The sequence below is a fragment of the Lissotriton helveticus genome, chromosome 1_1, assembly GCF_964261635.1.
Source record: "Lissotriton helveticus chromosome 1_1, aLisHel1.1, whole genome shotgun sequence".
NCBI lineage: Eukaryota > Metazoa > Chordata > Amphibia > Caudata > Salamandridae > Lissotriton > Lissotriton helveticus.
The window spans coordinates 1,155,812,551-1,155,833,580 of record NC_136057.1 but is presented as its reverse complement, the minus strand read 5'-3'; the positions used below and the strand labels follow the sequence as shown (position 1 = coordinate 1,155,833,580).

Sequence of the window (21,030 nt, the reverse complement as noted above, 5' to 3'; positions counted from 1 at the left end):
CGAGTGCTGACACATCTTCCCCTCTTGTTTCCGCAGTAAGACCCGCTTCCGGTGGATACAGGAGAGCAGCTCTCAGAAGAATACCCCTGCTTTCGGCCTGGACGGGGTGTACATCTCGGAGCCTTGCTCCAGTTACTGCAATGGGCATGGAGACTGCATTTCCGGAGTCTGCTTCTGTGACCTGGGGTATACAGGTGAGGACGCGCTTGCTCTGTGATCAGATCCAGATAACTATGTTCCAGGAGGCTCACCTGACTTTTGTGGGTGCAACTATGCTCTGGTTCAAATCCCATCATGACTTGGATGTGTTTTCTTTCTGTGTGTTTAGAAATGTGGAATATGTGCCAAAAGCGATTGCGGCTGTTTGTGTTTTATTACACCGGTTATTATATGGGCTGTAACTGGAGCTTGCTCAACTTGATTTAAACGTTTTTAAGGCTCTAGTGACAAAATGGGCAAATTGAGTTTGCACCTGTTTTAGCCCTGCGAGCAGCATAAATGACGCTATAAATGCCAGTGACCCGGAAGCGATACTCTGTCCATCTGTACCGAGTGCAGTCTGGCCTGATGGGCAAGAGGTGAAATGATAGGGGCGGGTGGGGTTAAACCCTGGCTGCCATTTTCGCAGTTCATGGGATTTGTACATGGGATAAAAAGTTCAGAGAGTCGTGAGTTCCTTAAAGTTCTATGAAGCCAGACCACAGCTCTGCAGATGTACTGTTGTGGTGTTCCCAGCCACTGTGTTGACATAGTTAAGGTTAAAGCAGGGCACGCTGTCTGTTTGGGAAAGTGTTGGCCAGTGTCCAAGAGATGTTGCAGAGCTCTGCCCTAGTGCTACTTTGGGATGCCTTGCGCCGAAGAATGAACATGTGTGGCGGCTGCTTTTGTGGGGATGCCTGCTGACTTGTGGTGGGAGGTTCCTTTGCCTCCTTTACTGATGGACACGCATTGATATTTACATAAGCCACAATTCTGAGCGATCGCCAGATGCAGACACAAGCGAAGGAATGCCCTCTGTTCACCAAGTTGTCCTTTTTCATGCACCCTCGACCTCTGACCCAAAGCAAATTCACCTGCTGCTACGTGAACAGTTCACGCCGCTCTGCTCCCTCCAGTCACGAACCTGTTGCCGGCTGGTGGCAGAGCCCGACAACAAGCAGATAAACACGCTTCAAGGTGCCCTCTCCCACAGAGCCCGGTGCCAGGGTGCCCTTGTATGAACCCCGCACCTGCTCTGCAAGCGCGGTCCTGCACGGGCCTCCCCAGGGGAGCAGTTCAATGATGGCAGTCCTGGTTTATGCCATAACGCAAAAGGTTCCGCGCGCACAGTCCATTTATGTTTTCTTGTTTATCATCCCGCTGAGCGGTGCGCGAGCAGATGGCTGAGCTGACATCATTATCGACAGCAGACTGGCAGCGAGAGAGCGCCTCCCGCACACCTACACATGGCGCTGACGAAGAGCGAAGAGACCAGACGAAAAACGCCGAACGCCATCTTCCTGAAATACCCAACAACGACTTTCCCAAACAACACAAGGAGGCATATTATCAACAACAGTCGAAAAATTATCGCCGCTTTACCGGCAGGAAACTGCCGCTAAAGCGGCGATAATGGGCTTGATAATAGGCCCTTGTGAATTCCCATAGCAGCCCAGGTTCACACCAGAACATGGGCTTCTATTGGAATTCACAAGGGCCTATTATCAAGCCCATTATCGCCGCTTTAGCTGCAGTTTCCTGCCGGTAAAGCGGCGATAATTTTTCGACTGTTGTTGATAATATGCCCCAACATTTGTGCTCAGGCCATTCCAGCTAGCTCAAGCGAAAATATTCAGGGGAAATTTACTAGCCCCTAACGTCACCTGAGCGTCACTTTTTTGATGTACTGGTGGTATTGCGCCATTTGCCATATTTACAAGGTGACTCTAAGTCACTTAACGTGGCTCAATACCACCTTGTAAATATGCCCATTACCGATGCAGTTTGCTACAGCAAAGGGGCAGGCAGTGGGTGTTGCTGTGGGCGTTCCACCACAACACCCATTGCTTTTTGACGCTGCCCCAGATTTACAAGGATGGGGCAGTACCAAAAAACAAAGGCCAGGTAATTCCTAGTCTTAGAATGGCGAAACGAGGAGCACTTATGAATTTCTCCATTGAAAGAGCAATTTGCTATTATTGATGAACATAAGCAAACCCCCTGCACAGCAGGTACCCTTGCAACATGGCACAAGGGTGCCTGAGCTGGTGCTAGGCCGCTTTTTTAGCACCAGTGCTAGGGGAAATGCAGGGTTGCACCGTATTTTTGTAAATACATGCAATACTGCGTTTTGAAAATGTCAGAGCGCGCTGTTGTCAAATTTGGCACAACACCGTGCTCCGGCATTTTCTTGTAAATATCCCTCTAAGTGTTGACTCTGAGGCATAGTGCCAAAGGGTATTGCTCTACAGAGGTTATGTGCAAAGGGGTTTGCTCGAGTTACGGGGGTGGGCTGTGCGTGATTTTATAGTGTTCTTGCACTTGACTTTGCATTGTTTGACTGAAGATCCCCATATATTCTCCTCTTGTAGCTGAATATGGAACCTGTGTGTCCAACACCCCGAATCCCAGCGAGATGTTTGACAGGTTCGAGGGGAAGCTGAGTCCTCTATGGAGCAAGATATCTGGAGGACAGGTGGGCACAGGCTGCGGAACCCTGAATGACGGCAAATCCCTCTACTTCAACGGGTCGGGCAAACGAGAAGCCCGGACCTTCCCGCTGGACACAACTAATATCAGGTCAGTGTCAGATGCTGCACGGTATGCCTTATTTACCACAGAGTTTTGGGAAGCAGTCACATTTCTAATGCTCACTGTCACCTATAGACATTAGGGCCTAGATGTAGGTAATTTCATTTTACCACTTCTTAAATACCGAATTTTACCGATTCGGTATTTAAGAAGTGGTAAAATAGAGGGGGGGGTGGGGGGTGTAGGTATTACAGAATCGGTAAATACCGAATCGTTAAGATTCGGTATTTACCGATTCTGTAAATTCCGATTCGGTAATGCCCATTGATTCCTATGGGCATTGAAACCCATAGGAATCAATGGGCATTACCGAATCGGTATTTACCGATTCGGTAAATACCGATTCCAGCAAGGGTGCAGGGGTGTCACTTTGACACCCTCTAGCACCCCAAATACAGGCATGTGTGCCATGTGGCACACAGACATGCCCTAAGGGCATGCCTGTCTGTCACATGGCATAGGTGTGCATGCACACATGTGCATGCACACCTGGATTCGGTATTTTACCACCCAATTGGATTGGGTGGTAAAATACCGAATCTGAAAGGCCTTTGGGACTCAGAAGAGTCCCACCTACATCTAGAAGAATCGGTAAAATTGGCCCCCTACATCCCAATAACCCATTTACCGGTCGGTAACGGCCGAAATCGGCCGTTACCGGCCGGTAAATGGCCACCTACATCTGGCCCTAGGAGCAAGGTATCTTGGAGGTACGTAAATCAATACTACTTCTGTAGTATTGATTTACATACACATGCATGCCTTTATGAAGCAGCTCCAAAAGTATAAAATGGGAATAAAATTGGCCTATTCAGGGAATATCCATGTACAAGTAATACAAATGGGACTGTGCCCTCTTTACACTTTTACTAGTTTAGGATGATGGGGACGTTTTGGAGTCGGTCACAAATGCTTGTAAGAGTACGTAAAAGATTACTCATTAGTACTGCTTCTCCTACTCAAAGATGCCCTTATGATTTGGCCCTTCTGTATTTGTAAAATTAACAGGTAGCATCCGAGGGCAATGATTATTACACTTTTTTCAAGGAGAAGCATTTTTTTAAGTTTGACTTACTTGATCTGAGAGGTCACCGAATAGTAAAAGCAGCATAAAAATATTGCATTCACAAACACAGCTTACATTAATGCTTTCCATTACAGCAACAACAACAGCATGTGTGTGTATGATATTGAGGGCCAGATGTAGGTGTCCAAATACCGGTCGGAAACGGCCAAAAATACCGATTTTCGGCCGTTTCCGACTGGTATTTGGACATTGGTATGTAGGGGCATGTAAAATTACAGAATCGGTAATTTTACCGAATCTGTAATTTTACCGATTAGGTAAAATACCAAATTGGTAAAATTACCGATTCTGTAATTTCAGATGTAGGTAGCACTGTTTTCAGTGCTACAAGGGTTTAAGAATTCTTAATTTACCACCAACTAGTGATAGAGATCGCAGGTCACCCGGCCAATAATTTTCACCATACACTTACCAGGCCCATATTTTCCCAATTTATCATATACATTAATCGGGTGACCTAACAACTCTACTACCAGTAACCCTGGTTCCTTCCTATTTATGTCTATTGTACCCGACTTACCAATCCACCGTTACGGGTACCTATGACCACAATGGATCAGGGAGCTAGCTGTAAAAGAAAAGGCAGACAAAAATACAAATACCGACTTTTATTTCTTCTGTATTCATCAAATAACCACAGACTACTGGGAATTTTTAAAAGTTTATCTTAGAAATCAGATTCTGAGAGTGTGCAATTTACAACGAGAAGGCAATCTATAATCAGAATAATGAAGAGCACATTACCATATAAAAAGAAAACTAAGGCAACCATTTAGGAGTCTATAGGAAAATAATAACGAAGCGATATGCTAAATAGATTTTCGGAAATAGATCACGAACTAGAATTTTACTGTTTAGAGACTACTTCAAAGTAAAAAGATTGGAAATCCTATACATCTATAGGAGGGGGAAAAAGTGGAACACGCTATAGTTCTAGCATTATTACGTCCAAATCAGATTGCAGGAGAAAATGATATACCATATTTAATTATTCATAAACAGTATGGAGAGAATGTGTTCTAAAGGTAAGGAAACATAGGGACATGCTAAAGAAAATATACTGTATTGACTTTTATAGTAGGTTTGCGGAAAGTATGGAAAATTAACGTATGCAAAGAAATGTCTTTATTAAAGCAAAGACAGGAAAATAGAAGGTGCAGTATAGAGTTTTCGCACTATATTTACCTAGAAAGGTGTGCAGACCAACCCTGGCCACGGATCAGTCAAGGACAGGAAATACCCAAGGAAGGACAGTCATCTATGGGACAGCAGGTGCAGATTGGACACCCCAGGACAGGACAGGAAAACAAGATTAGGATCAGGACAGGACCACCAAGGCACGACCAGCACCCGCAGTTCGGAAGCAACGCCTGCGCTCCACCCTCTCTGCAGCTATCAGTCAGAACCCCGATTGGGTTAGCGAACTCCCCAGCAAAGTGCTCCGCCAGCACTTAAGGTTTAGTAAAACCTTTAGAGTCTATGGTCAAATTCGGACAGAGTGCTCCGCAGCGCTCTGTATTCAGTCACCTATTGAGTGCGTTGGGTCAGTGACAGGTCAGCTATTCAGACAAGTCGGACAAAATCTCTAGCTAATCCTAGGCTAGTTATACTGTTTTCGGGTCAGTGTACCACCCCCCAAATGTTGCAAGTGTCAGAATCCCCAATTTCGATTGGTCCCCAAGTAGGATAGGTCAACACACCAATCACAATTTACGTCTACAACCTGAGTTTTGCATATTTTGGAACCGCCTATTGAATTTGGGGTTCCCATGACCGATTCTTCAGAATACAATAGGAAAAATTACATTTGTTTAGAATGTAACATTTTTTAGCTTCTCCGGCTGGGTGAAGGTGCATCTTCCCAGTCATGTTTTGGCAGAGACCTTCAGTTGGCACTTGGTCAATGCCACTGCCAGAATTCGGTCATGCGCAGACTATCCTCTTAATATGGAGTCTTGAGCCTTGCATCAGACCCTCAATACCGCGGTACATGAAAAGTAAGCGAAAACAAATTAAAACATAGAAATAAATGAATTCACTGCATATTATGAGTAGCTACTTTATATTCCTTAAATTGAAAAATTATACTAAGGCATTATAATTAGTGCAACAGACAATAACACGAGAGCATCTGCACAAGCTTCACCACGTTAGAACACCAACAGCCATTTTAGATGCAAGCACGCATGCGCACATTTTCCCACCAGAACTGCAACTACGTCACGTCACGTGAGTGTGACTAACGCATGCGCAGAAGCAAACCCTCAAGCGGCGGCCATTTTAGGGACACAAGTTATTCGTATTAGTAAACACATAGGCAAGAATCACTAAGATACATGCATATCCAAAATAAAAGGAAATTAGTAAAACGTACGGATTGAATTATAGGATTATAATGTGATTCGAGGTTCTTGATTTAAGCAAGTCGCGTAATATGCGAAATCTTGCTTCATCAATCCCCTCTTTGATGATATTTACTATCATCACAAACTAATGGAACCAGATGCCAACTTCTCTCACACTTTGTGCATTTCGATTTCCTCCAACAGACGATTCAATTTCTCTTTCACATCTTTATCAGGGTGAGAATTTTTCATCTTTTTGTAAATCTGATTATTTAAGTCTTCCAATTCAAGTTCATCCACACTCCATTTCACACCTCTCTTATTCACAGCGTATTTCTTTGTGTGTTTGCGGCATTTGCAACAGACAAATATGAGAAATATGATGAAACTTATCACTCCAATTGGCATCAGTACCTTAAACAATAAACCTTTACCTAAATTAGCAAACCAATGACCTACAGCGGAGAGACCCCCAGTAAGTCTCTTCCAGGCACTATCAACCTCCAGTGGTTTGAGTTCCTTTTCCAAATTAGTAATGTTCTTTACGTACTTTTTGATTTGTACACTTTTGTCCGGTATGTAAGTGCAACAATGTTGCGCTTTCAACATCCGGCAGACTCCGCCCTCTTTTGCTAATAAGGTGTCAAGCGCAAGTCTGTTCTGCAAAACCATTGATCTGATCGCAACCATTTCGGTATTGACCAGCAGGAATCCATGAGCTGTGTCAGTAGACAACACATCCACTATTGTGGATAATTTGCAAATTCTGTGTGTGTTCAGAACCTCTCCCACTCCAGGTATCAGTGCACTAAAGATACTACCCATTATTTCACCTACCCTTTCTCTTTTACTACGCACTAAGCCATTAGTGTTTTCATTGCTTCCAGCAATTTCCTTCACATGGTATATTTTCGGGAAGACAATGCCAAAGTAGCAGCTTCCATACCAATGATCCGGCAATTTGAAATAAGCCTTGTTTCCACATATATAATAAATTCCGGGAAACACAGGTTCTGACCCATTTTTGAAACCCCAACCTCCAATTACTTTGTAATTATGCTCACATTGACTGGAACCAATGAAAATGTTATTATAATAACTAGTCTTCTCGCGGTGAAGACAGAGTTTCCCTTTTCTTTCGAAATCCAGCAACAAAGCAGGACCACTCCCACCATTTGAGGTGCTTTCCATGTTTTCAGCCCATTTAGGAGTTCTCAGTCTTTTATCATTTGCCTTTCTTTGGAAACTCTCCCTTCTTTTCTCTGCCATGTTTAAAAACATTTTTTCTTGTTCATGTAATGAACAGGTCAAGTTATCTCTGTGTGCTTCATTTAAGTCTATGGTACCTATTGTCAGGAAGTATTCTCCCATATAACGTGTAACGTCACTTTTAGTATGTACAGGATTCAGATTTCCACGTATGGGAAGTTCAGAAAATATCACGTCAGAGTTAGAGTAGTAGTACTGTAACGGTCCTCTTTTGTAAAACAAACTAGCTAGAATGCTACAGGAAATTCCATAGGTCAAAGGTAGGTGATGATAAGTCACGCCTTCAGCTACAAAAGTAGGTAGTTTCATGCATAGCAGTCTTCTATTTCCATAGTTTCTACATAGTGCACTAAAAGATTAGCGAATACATTTAACTGTGTCTGGTTTTTAACTCCATGATAGTGTAGTCCTTCCTCATCTGATGCTTCTAAGTCTCGTTTTGTTTGTCTGAGTGCTTTTTCACGTCTTTCTACACTTCGTGTTGTCAGTTCTTCAATGTCAGTAGTCACAGTCTGAGTAGGGTCAATATTAGTATTTTTGCTCACCATTAACCCTGGGCGTAGTGGGGCTTCGTGGAGCTACGTGAAGTGGGCGAGAAACTACGCCCACCTCCGCACTCCGCGTAGCCCCACTACGCACCGCAGGCCTCCCTCCCGCCCTCCCTGAATACTTTAAATTAAAAGTGGAAAAGAATTAAAAGGCACTTACCTTGCCCGCCGCTGCCCGCCGCTGCCCGCCGCGTCCCCGGGGCTCGCTATCTTCATGGCTTCCGTCTTGTGTATCTAATGCGCATGCGCGGGCGACCGCGCATGCGCATTTCTCGTGAGAAATGCGCATGCGCGGCCGCTCGCGCATGCGCATTAGATACACAAGACGGAAGCCATGAAGATAGCGAGCCCCGGGGACGCGGCGGGCAGCGGCGGGCAAGGTAAGTGCCTTTTAATTCTTTTCCGCTTTTAATTTAAAGTATTTAGGGAGGGCGGGAGGGAGGCGGGTGGCGGCCAGCTACGCTCCGTCTGCGGAGCGTGCATAGTGCCGGATTCTACGCCTGCTACGCAAAATGCGTAGAAGCCGGCACTACGCACACTCCGTGCACGGAACGTAGCCGCCCGCCCAGGGTTACTCACCATATAAGGAATGAAAACTGTTAGTCCTATCCAAATTATTAACACTATAGCTATGCTACATATACATACTCTGCAGCATGTTTTACAACAACTGCGTCTAGGCCTTCCATTCACATTTGAATCAGACATCTTCGTTCAGAAGAAGATTTTTTCAACCCCTCTTTGTAACTTTGCACAGGTAGCTTACCCTGCGCAACTTCAGGTTGGTTCGTCTTCTTCGGCAGAATAATCAGCTGTCTGTTCTTCGTCACTTTCGTCAGTTATATCAAGATCCTCAAACTCCTCCAAGATTAAATATGTCCATTCAGGATCTTGGTATTTTTCGTTCAGTCTTTTTATTCGGTCACTCCTCCTTTGTGAACTTTCTCCAACTTGCTCTGCAATACGAGGACTTTTCCTTCTTTCTGCAAGTTTCTCCTCTACTGTTTTTATTCTCAGTCTCAGTCTCTTAATATATCTTGGTTCGATATGTTTCTTTTTCTTGAGTCTTTTAGTTGGCACTGTGATTTGGCTGTCTTCTAATGCTCTTTTATTTTCGTTTGTTTGTGGCACTTCTGCTTTTGTTTCTTCCCTTCCTGTCTGACTAGTTCCAGGTCTTATTTCTATTTCTTCTGCCTGGTTACTGAGCTGGCCTTGTTCAGTTGTATTCTGATTTTGACTTTCGAGCGTCTCTGTTTCTGTGTCCTGAACACGTTCTTCTAGTTCTATCTGATCCTGTTCAAGCACTTCGATCCCTTGATTTTCTTCTGCTTGAACCTTTTCACTATTTCTTATCTGTCCCTTTTCAATTTCAGGGGTTTGTGGAGGTGTGCCGATCACTTGCTCTGTCCCTGTCTGACCTTCTTCTTCCTCAGACTTGACGTGAATCTCAATAATCTGAGGATCTTCGCCTGTGCCTATCTCTTCCTCTTTATCCCACTCTCTATCTGCATAGGTTTGACTTCTTGTTCTGATTGGGTCATTGGTCAGGTCGATTATGGGTATCCAATCATCTTGACTGGTGCTCGGTTGTTCATCATCAGCTACTTCAGGACCAACTTCTGCAGACCCCTCAGCTGGACAACCTTCAGCGTCAGTTTTCTCGTCTGGAATCACCTTCTGTGTATGGCTGGTATGGATCCACTTTGGAACGCCGGCACACTTCACCGCTGTCGTGGTCACCAGTATTACGTGGCGTTGTTTTTGCCACCTCGGTGCAAGGCAACTCGAACGAGTATGTTTCTTGAGTATAACCCAGTCGCCAGGAACCAATTTGTGGACTGGAGTTGTTGGATTGGCGACGGCGTCTTCCCCAATCTGGCGAGAGATAGAACGCACTTGGTCACCCAGTTGCTTGCAGTACTCAAGTACCAAATCATCAGAAATGTTTATCAGTTTATGTCCTGGTACCCATGCTTGTCTCATCTCTCTTCCCATCAGGATTTCATGAGGGCTCAGGCCTGTTTTTCGGTCTGGAATACTTCTGAGTCCCATCAGAACAAGAGGTAAAGCATTTATCCAGTTCATGCCCGTAGAGTCACACATCTTCCCTAACCTTGATTTTATAGTGCCATTTATTTGCTCCACCACTCCAGAAGCCTCTGGACGATATGCACAGTGCAGCACCTGTGTGATCTTGAATGCTTTACAGAGTTGCTCAATTATCTCATTCTGAAAATGTCCGCCTCTATCTGATTCAATAGTGTCTGGAACCCCGAACCTAGGTATTAATTCTCATAGTAACAATTTTGCTACAGTTATGGCGTCATTCTTTTTAGCAGGGTAGGCTTCCACCCACTTTGAGAACAGACAGACAATGACAAGGACATATCTCATTCCCTCACAGCGAGGCAGTGTGATAAAGTCAATCTGTATTCTTACAAAGGGACCTCCTGATTTTCCAATTTTTCCCAATTCGACTACTGTCCTTTTCCCAGCGTTAAACTGCTGACATGTTAAGCACCTCTGGCAGAGTGACTCTGCTACTTTCCTGAACTTCGGATTGTACCATGTTTGTTGGAAAACCAGAACCATGGCATCCCTACCAGTGTGTGAATCTCCATGTATCAGTCTGGCCATAGAAGCAAGCAGATGTCTAGGCAACACAGGCATACCATTTGGGCCCACAATGACACCATCCTCACTTCTCGGTCGACAACCAAGTTTCTTCCATTTTTCTTTCTCTTTTTCTGGCACCGCATGCTGCCAATCTCTCAACTCTTCCCAGGTAGGCACCTCTTCAAACACCATAAGTTGGCAGCTGTTTCGAGGTCCCCCCAGTTTAATATTTATAGACATGCGATTTCTGGCACAATGTTGAGCCACTTCATCAGCAAATCGGTTTCCCAATGTTATAGGGTCAAGGCCAGATTTATGAGCAGCACATTTGACCACTGCCAATTCTTTTGGTAATTGGATTGCCTCTAGTAAATCTTGTACAACTTTTACATTTCTGATGGGAGTACCTGAAGAAGTCAGAAACTCCCTCTGTAGCCACAACTGGCCGAAGTCATGCACAACCCCATAACAGTACTGACTGTCAGTATATACTGTTATTCTTTTGTTTTTCCCAATTTTACAGGCTCTTATCAATGCAATCAATTCGGCTACTTGTGCAGACTTTACTCCAAATAAACAGGAAGCTTCTTTAATTTCGTTTATAGAGACTACAGCATAAGCAGCACTTAGGCCTACAAGTTCGTGTCTCATACATGAGCCATCCACGAACAGATCCTCATCTTCCACAGGCAAAGGCCTTTCCTTAATGTCTGGGCGTGGTTTAGTACTGAATTCTGTCAGGTCTATGCAGTCATGCTCGTCCTCTCCCTTGGCTTCTGTAATCATTGAGTCAGGGAGCAGGGTAGCTGGGTTCAGGATATTACACCGAGTAATGACTAAATTCGCAGCACCCACGAGAATCCTCTCGTATTTAGTCAGCCGACTAGGAGTGAGATACTGGGTCTTAGTTCGGGTCAGTAAAATTACAACTGCATGGGGAACATACACAGTTACAGGATGTCCCATGACAATAGATTCACTCTGCTGTAAACCCGTGCAAGTTGCAGCTACAGCTTTCAGACATCCAGGTAATCCAGCAGCCACTGGATCCAAAGTGGCAGAAAAATATGCCACTGGACGTCTAGTCAGACCATGCTCCTGAGTTAAGACTGACAGTGCACAATTGTCTCGTGTGTCACAGAATAGTGCAAATTCCTTGGAATAGTCAGGCATCCCTAAAGCAGGGGCTGTACACAGACATTCTCGTAATTTAGTAAATGCGGTTAAGCTTTCGTCATCCCATTCCACGGGGTCTTTTGCTCCTTTCTTTGTCATTTTTATCAAAGGTTTTGCCAGAACTGCAAATCCCACAATCCATTGCCTGTAGTAACCTACCACCCCAAGGAACATTCTGACTTCTTTCTGTGTACGGGGTAACTGCATGTTTCAAATTATCTTGACTCTCTCTGAAGTAACTTTTCTGATACCTTTTTCTATCTGGTGCCCCAGATATTTCACTGACTTTGTACAGAACTGCAGTTTATCAGGGGACACTTTATGTCCTTTTTCCCCTAGGTGATTCAGTAAAGCAATGGTGTCAATCAAACAATCTCTATGACTTTTAGACGCCACCAAAAGGTCGTCTATATATTGCACCAAGACAGATTTTCCAGGTAACACTAAAGATTCAAGGCACTTTTTTAGAATCTGATTAAAGATAGAGGGACTTTCGGTGTACCCTTGAGGGACCCGATTCCAAACGTACACGTGACTGTCAAAAGCAAATGAGAAAAGAAATTTGCTATTTGGATGCAATGGGATCGAAAATAATGCATGACATAGGTCTATCACGGTAAACCACTCAGCATCCCAGGGAATCTGATATAGGATCACTGCGGGGTTTGGAACAATAGGACAGCAAGGAACCACTATTTTGTTTACCTTTCTCAGGTCCTGCACTACCCTGTACTTGCCACTAGGTTTCTTGATTCCAATTGTGGGTGAGTTACACGGACTACTCATCACTTCTTGTATGATGTTTGCTTCTAGCAGTCGTTTTATTTCAATGGCAACTCTTGCTCTCACTTCTGCACTCATTTTGTATGGCTTAGTATTGGGATAAACTGCATTTTCTTTCATGGCTATTTGTATTGGGTCTACATTTGCCATTAATCCTACATCCTTTCCTGTAAAGTCCCATACTTCTGGTTTCACTGTCTTTTGGAGTTCTTCAGGTAAGTCCTGTATAGTCATTTGTTTAATTTCTGAGTCTGGTCTAATTAACATTAATTTGTATATGCCATCCTCGTCTGGGGTTTGAATTTCGACGCCTTTTGGTGTGCAAAAGATGGTGCAGTTCATTTTGCACAACAAATCACGTCCCAGTAAGTTTACTGGACTGGTATCACAAACTACAAATCTATGCATTTCTTTGAAATTCCCTATTGTGATCTCCATGGGCTCAGTAACTGGGGTACTAATCAATTGATTAGACACACCCACTACTTGGATTGTTTCTCCCGAGAGGGGTAGGTTTGGAACGTCCGCTGTTCTCACAGTAGAACGGGTAGCACCAGTGTCCAATAGAAAGGTGACATCATTTCCATCAACCTTTCCTTCAATGTATGGCCCTGACTGGTCTACCGGCAAGGAGGCGCCAAGAACACACTCCTTGTCCTCCCCTCTCAGGCCCCGTCAGTATTGGTCGTCACAGAGAAAAGTATCATTCAACAAAAACTGCGAAGTTGCTGCATTTCTATTCTCGTTGCCTCCCCAGATCTCTATGTCATCACCCTGTGGTGATTTTCCCTTATAATTTGGTTTTGGCGCTCGGGGCAATTGACTTGCCTTTACCTGATGCTGAGTCTGTCTTGGTTTTTCATTCTGCGTCTGTGGAGTTAAATCAGGGGTTTGGGTATTATCATGCTGTAAATATGGACACTCGTCTCTCCAGTGCCCGATTTCTCCGTACTGGTGGCAGGGAAATTTCTTTTTAGCTTCCTCTCTGCTCATTTTTACCTTGGGCTTCCCCCACCCCCAGAGCTTTGATTTTGGGTATTCTTATTCATTTTATTAATTTGCTTTTCCTGTTGTTCTGCTAGCTTCACTTGTGCCCACATGACCTTTTCCTTTAGTGCCTTTCGCTTATCTGCCATCTCGTCCTCACAGTACTTTGCGTACCGTAAGACTTCATCCATTTTCTAAGACTGGCAACAAATCTTATTGTCTTTGATCCACTGGCAAATTTCGAGTCTTAAACCGTTTACAAACCTGTAAATGAAGTGGGTCATATCCTTCATCTCGATGTTATCTATACCACTGTAAGTTTTGAACACCTGTAACAGTCTTTCATAAAAGGAGTGCACAGACTCATCCCTTTCCTGCGTGGTTCTATCTATTTTGGTCCAATCAGTTTCCTTTGCAGGCACCTTCTTTTTCAGATGTAACATGACCTGATCATATTTTCTCATCACCTCATCAGAGGGAGCACCTGTTACCGGGTCCCTATCATACTCTTTGTTGGGCCAATCAATGGCAACCTTGCATTCAGTCCATAAATCCACAGGAACCACAATGTCGAAAAACCCATCCAGGCCTTTCCACAAGCACTTTTGCACCTTTACAAACCTTTCCACCTGCCTGTACCAGTCCACAGGCTTTTCTCGTAATTTTGGAAAGTCATTGGTAAAGGACGCAATATCCTGTCTGGACCATGGAACGTGCACATTTTTCCACCTGGCACTTCACGCATAGGGTATAACTGCTCAGGTTTGTCAGCTTCCTTTAGAACGAACTCAGAAGGCGTCGGTTTAGATCTGGCCTCATCTTTCTTCTTTGCCCACCTGGCTTTCCACTTTTCTACGTCTCCCCATTTTTGCAACACAGTCAATAATTCTTTAACCTGCGCCTTTTTCCCTGACACATTCATATTTTCCAGATCTTTGTCTGAAAAATCAGTTCTATAGGGTTTCTGCAGTGGCTTTGATTTTGAAATATCGATTCCCATACTAGCTGCAGTGTCTGTTCATTTTTCATGGAGCACTCGGGAGAGGTGTGGCGCCGCGGCCAGGGCGACTGACGCTGGAATCTGGGGACCACGGTTCGATCCCCGGCTCCGGCGGCAGGTTAGCCCAGCACCATGTGACTCTGGGCAATAGCTCGCTTAATCTTCCCGACGGCCCCCAGCGCCTAGAGACCCTTACGGGTGATTGTGCGCTTTACAAATGTGGACTTTACTTTACTTTACTCTGGTGTTTCGGGTAAAACTCTTGCCGATAAACAGCAACTCTTCTTCAGAATAGGTATTTAAACCTACATTTCCTGCCATTAGCTCTTCCATTTCTATTCTCAGCTTGAAGATATCTAAAGGTTTCGACTGAGGAGTTTGTTTTTCTAACTCTCGACTCCATCTTTCAATCTCTTCAGGAGTCACCAATGTGACACTCTTGGTACACGAAGTCGATTCCATTTGAATCTCCCTCGTGTTGAAAGGATTATGTCTTTTCTGTAACCTTTTTCCTGCACCCCTAATGGGCAGATCCATTAGCGAGACCTCGGACTCACATTCACTGGTCTGATCATCCACAATTAAGGGCTCCGGTCTTGGCTGTGCTACAACTGGAGTAATAACTGGAGTCTTCGGACTTCCTTGTCTATCCCCATACAGCGGAACCACTGGTCCAATAGTTACCGGGATTGTCAAGGCTTCAGGTCTTGTGTTTAACTGGGAGATTTTCTGAATTATCTCGGCTCTCTGCTTAGCTAGAGCCTCTCGTTCCCTGTCCTCCAGTATCCTGTCTAAAGAATTGTCATGTAATACCTGCGGGGTCAAAGTTGGGGCATAACTCGGGGCAGTGGGATGTGTCTCACTTGGTCCTTCACCGTAATTAGGTTTTGGGAACAAACTTCCTGTGCCTAGGGATCTTGGTTCCTCCTCAGACGGAGGTCTTGAGAACGGAATTCCTGATGTTGAAGGCCTTGCCTCACCTTCGTAGGGAGGTCTAGAGCAAAAGTCTCTTTCTCTCGTATATCTTGACTCCCCACTAAATGGTGTTCTTTGACAGATATCTCTAGCACCTAGGGATCCTAACCCCTCATTATACGGAGGTATTTGACAACCCTCTCCTACACTTACTGATCTGGCCTCTTCCCGGGGAGGAGGTCTCCGAGAATTATCCCCTTCACTAGAGGGTCTGTGTCCTTCATTATAAGGAGGCGGACTTCTCATAAACATGTCATCTAATAATTCATCATCCGACTCCCCAATGGGCACCCAATGTTTGCACTTTTCTGTTCTCTTCTCCCCTGCAGGAGGACCACCCATTGACATCATTGGAAACAGCCCTTCTACGATCATATTCTGTCTCCACTGTTTCATCTTTTTGTCTCTGGTCTCTTGTTTCAGTTTTGGATAAAATGTTGTTAACCCTTTATCCATTCGGGGCTTATCTCTCTCAAATGCTTCGATCTCCCATTCCTCTAAAGCTTCGTACTGCGTTAATCTAGGTCTAGTCATTCATTCGGGTTCTCAAATTAAATAGAATTCTGCCATTGAATGTACCTTCTAAGGGAAAAGCCAAAATTCCGTCATCCTTGGTGTATTCCGCCCAGTTTTCCAACCATACACACGAGTGGTACCCTTTATTAAACATCATGAAAGATGCGGGAGTATTAGGTGGCGGAATGACAACACCTTCTCTGGTTTTAATCGGCTTGTCCTTTTTAAAATAATTCTTTACTTTGTTTACAAGGGATAGTTTTCTCTTATTTCCGTACATAATATCGGTTTTATGCCCTTTCCACTGATCGTTCTCAAACCCTAAATGTCGTGGATCAGGTCTAGTATGCGGTCTATACGAGTGCCACATACGATTTCTGCTAGTGACTCTGTTTACAAATCACTTCCAATCCAAGTGCGTTTTTTATTTTCGTGCAACCAATGAAGTGCACGGTTTCAAATAATCTCGACCAATGGGTGCGCGGCCTTTCGCGAGACAGGTTCTCACGCTTCGGCACTCACCCCTCCTTTACAATTCCAGCTCCGCTACACACCCGCTGCGTCTACCAATCCCAGCGCGGCACAGAGTGACGTCAGAGCAGCTCCGCAACTGACTCCCTCCCTCACAAGGTAACGGAAACTTAATTTCTCTCTAAAAGTGCAAGTGCTTTGTTATTTTACAAACGAATACACATTCGCCACTGTACCCAAGTGTCTAGACAGAAAAGTTTTGTTTCACTACAAGTAAAACTACTTCTATTTACTTTTCACACACTACGGATAGATCTCTTCTGCCTACCCTTCACTCAAGCATTAGGGAACCTGCTACTTCTTCGACTCATCCACTTTTTTTCGGGATATATATAGAGCCTAAAGTTTCACCAGTGAACCCCTTTGCTATCACCCAAGCTCCGACGGACCTGCTACTCCTTCCGGTGTGACCCTTACTAGGTTATATCACAATAGAGGTTTTGCCTGTGATCTCGTCGCTATCATTTATTCAAACATTTATTCAGAAAAACCCTAGTTAGTGCTTCCAGTTCTGCCTAACCTGCACTAACTTTCCTTAGGCCAGTGACCTCAAAGCAAAGTGGATTCTCTTCACCACTCGCTATTCAATTCCCCGGGGATTCCCAACAAACATATAAACACTTTACTAACGAGTGGGTTAATACATATATCAGTACAATAATAAGAAAAACAATTTAAAACATTTCATAATTTTTCAAAGCAAACATTTCACGTGATTGATCAATTCACACAAACTGTTTACCCTTGTAGCAGCAAGAATATTAGCAGCATCCACCCTATCTAGCTTAACTAGTCCTACCTAACTTTAACTAGTCCCTAACCATAACTCTGCTACCAGAAAATTACTGATAGAGATCGCAGGTCACCCCGCCAATAATTTTCACCATACACATACCAGGCCCATATTTTCCCAATTTATCATATACATTAATCGGGTGACCTAACAACTCTACTACCAGTAACCCTGGTTCCTTCCTATTTATGTCTATTGTACCCAACTTACCAATCCACCGTTACGGGTACCTATGACCACAATGGATCAGGGAGCTAGCTGTAAAAGAAAAGGCAGACAAAAATACAAATACCGACTTTTATTTCTTCTGTATTCATCAAATAACCACAGACTACTGGGAAGTTTTAAAAGTTTATCTTAGAAATCAGATTCTGTGAGTATGCAATTTACAACGAGAAGGCAATCTATAATCAGAATAATGAAGAGCACATAACCATATAAAAAGAAAACTAAGGCAACCATTTAGGAGTCTATAGGAAAGTAATAACGAAGCGATATGCTAAATAGATTTTCGGAAATAGATCACAAACTAGAATTTTACTGTTTAGAGACTACTTCAAAGTAAAAAGATTGGAAATCCTATACATCTATAGGAGGGGGAAAAAGTGGAACACGCTATAGTTCTAGCATTATTACGTCCAAATCAGATTGCAGGAGAAAATTATATACCATATTTAATTATTCATAAACAGTATGGAGAGAATGTGTTCTAAAGGTAAGGAAACATAGGGACATGCTAAAGAAAATATACTGTATTGACTTTTATAGTAGGTTTGCGGAAAGCATGGAAAATTAACGTATGCAAAGAAATTTCTTTATTAAAGCAAAGACAGGAAAATAGAAGGTGCAGTATAGAGTTTTCGCACTATATTTACCTAGAAAGGTGTGCAGACCAACCGTGGCCATGGATCAGTCAAGGACAGGAAATACCCAAGGAAGGACAGTCATCTATGGGACAGCAGGTGCAGATTGGACACCCCAGGACAGGACAGAAAAACCAGATTAGGATCAGGACAGGACCACCAAGGCACGACCAGCACCCGCAGTTCGGAAGCAACGCCTGCGCTCCACCCTCTCTGCAGCTATCAGTCAGAACCCCGTTTGGGTTAGCGAACTCCCCAGCAAAGTGCTCCGCCAGCACTTAAGGTTTAGTAAAACCTTTAGAGTCTATGGTCAAATTCGGACAGAGTGCTCCGCAGCGCTCTGTATTCAGTCACCTATTGAGTGCGTTGGGTCAGTGACAGGTCAGCTATTCAGACAAGTCGGACAAAATCTCTAGCTAATCCAAGGCTAGTTATACTGTTTTCGGATCAGTGTACCACCCCCCAAATGTTGCAAGTGTCAGAATCCCCAATTTCGATTGGTCCCCAAGTAGGATAGTTCAACACACCAATCACAATTTACGTCTACAAGCTGAGTTTTGCATATTTTGGAACCGCCTATTGAATTTGGGGTTCCCATGACCGATTCTTCAGAATACAATAGGAAAAATTACATTTGTTTCGAATGTAACATTTTTTAGCTTCTCCGGCTGGGTGAAGGTGCATCTTCCCAGGCACGTTTTGGCAGAGACCTTCAATTGGCACTTGGTCAATGCCACTGCCAGAATTCGGTCATGCGCAGACTATCCTCTTAATATGGAGTCTTGAGCCTTGCATCAGACCCTCAATACCGCGGTACATGAAAAGTAAGCGAAAACAAATTAAAACATAGAAATAAATGAATTCACTGCATATTATGAGTAGCTACTTTATATTCCTTAAATTGAAAAATTATACTAAGGCATTATAATTAGTGCAACAGACAATAACACGAGAGCATCTGCACAAGCTTCACCACGTTAGAACACCAACAGCCATTTTAGATGCAAGCACGCATGCGCACATTTTCCCACCAGAACTGCAACTACGTCACGTCACGTGAGTGTGACTAACGCATGCGCAGAAGCAAACCCTCAAGCGGCGGCCATTTTAGGGACACGAGTTATTCGTATTAGTAAACACATAGGCAAGCATCACTAAGATACATGCATATCCAAAATAAAAGGAAATTAGTAAAACGTATGGATTGAATTATAGGATTATAATGTGATTCGAGGTTCTTGATTTAAGCAAGTCGCGTAATATGCGAAATCTTGCTTCATCACTAGTAGTTGGTGGTAAATTAAGAAAACCATTTAAAAAGCATGTTTTTTGCTTTTTAAACAGTGCCATGTGGCACACATACATGCCCTAAGGGCATGTATGTGTGTCACGTTGCGCACAAGGCAAAAACTGGGGTGCTACAGGGTGTCAAAGTGACACCCTGTCCCCCTTGGCAATTCGGTATTTTTACCGATTCTGTAATTACATAATCGGTATTTGCCAGTGATTCCTATGGGCTTCAAGACCTATAGGAATCAATGGCAAATACCGATTCTGTAATTACAGAATCGGTAAATACCGACTCTTACAGATTCGGTAATTATTTACCTACATCTGCCTCCTTCCTATTTACCGACTCTTAAATACCGATTCGGTATGAGTCGGTATTTAAGAGTCGGTAAATAGGAATTACCTACATCTGGCCCTAAATGATTAAACATTTCACACCTATACAGACATGCTCAAGCCACAGACTAGTAGAGCCTGAAAAGAGTCCTCAAATTGCCTGTCAACAGATTGTCCTCATAATAACAATGCAGTGTTAGAGGCCACAGCCGTCTGTTTTCACGTTTTTTTATTGAGGATGTCTTTGAGCGACCAACATGCCCTTCATTTAAAACACAGAATCCCTACCAGGACTTGAAAGAGCAGTATCATATGTTCCCCTTTGCAGCACACGGGAGTGGATGTGTATTCTACAGGTTTTGCTGTCCAGGGCACGGTAGCTAGCAATGTCTTGCCTGAGCAGAATGTAGATGAAAACTGGTGGCAAGAGGTCTGACTGATTCTGTGGCACTCCACCCACTCTTTAGAGTCAAGCACAGTGTAAAGACATTTTTGTTTCCACAGGTAGATTCTTTAAGGGCTTCTCTGGAGAACGTAGGTTCAGACCCAGGATTATTACTGGATATTGATCATGGGGTCTCTACTCTTCTTATATCTCTCTAGTTGTAATGTGGACTGCTGTGCGAATTGTGGTTTTTGGTTGAGGTGTGTGAAAACCGTCTTCAAGCTACAACCACAATCCTAGTCAGGGTGAACCACAAAAGTCACTAAAGAACCTGTGCTTAACCCTCTGGTAGCTTGGCATAAAAGCAGTCAGGTTCAACTTAAAGACAATGTGTAAAGTATTAATGCAGCCCACAAACAGTAATAAAGTGAAAATACAACACACAAAAAATTCCACAGCAATTTAGAAAAATAGAATATATTTCAATAAATAAAATTATACCAGAACGCTAAAAATCCAATCCATAGAACAGGAGATTTCAATGCAATTTCAAAGTCTTAAATAAAAGTAGAGCAAAAAAGTGTTAAGTGCCAACTATGGTTATCTGGTCATGCTGGACCGGGACAAAGTTACAAGTCCTGGCCAACCGTTATACAGCACCGGCCGAGTACAAGACTGAGTACAGCCCTCTGGACAATGTACCGGGTTGTACCAGGGCTGAGATGTGAGGCTCTGCCTTA

General features: G+C 43.7%; 1 protein-coding gene across 1 annotated transcript in view; it reads left to right on the top strand.

Annotated features, from left to right (window-relative positions):
- RELN (reelin) overlaps positions 1 to 21,030 on the top strand; it is a 1,711,021-nt gene that overhangs the window by 1,278,187 nt on the left and 411,804 nt on the right. Inside the window, exons 29-30 of the mRNA XM_078679027.1 lie at positions 37 to 194; positions 2,571 to 2,778. Of these exons, the coding sequence (XP_078535153.1) occupies positions 37 to 194; positions 2,571 to 2,778 (366 nt within the window). The remainder of the gene's footprint in view (positions 1 to 36; positions 195 to 2,570; positions 2,779 to 21,030) is intronic.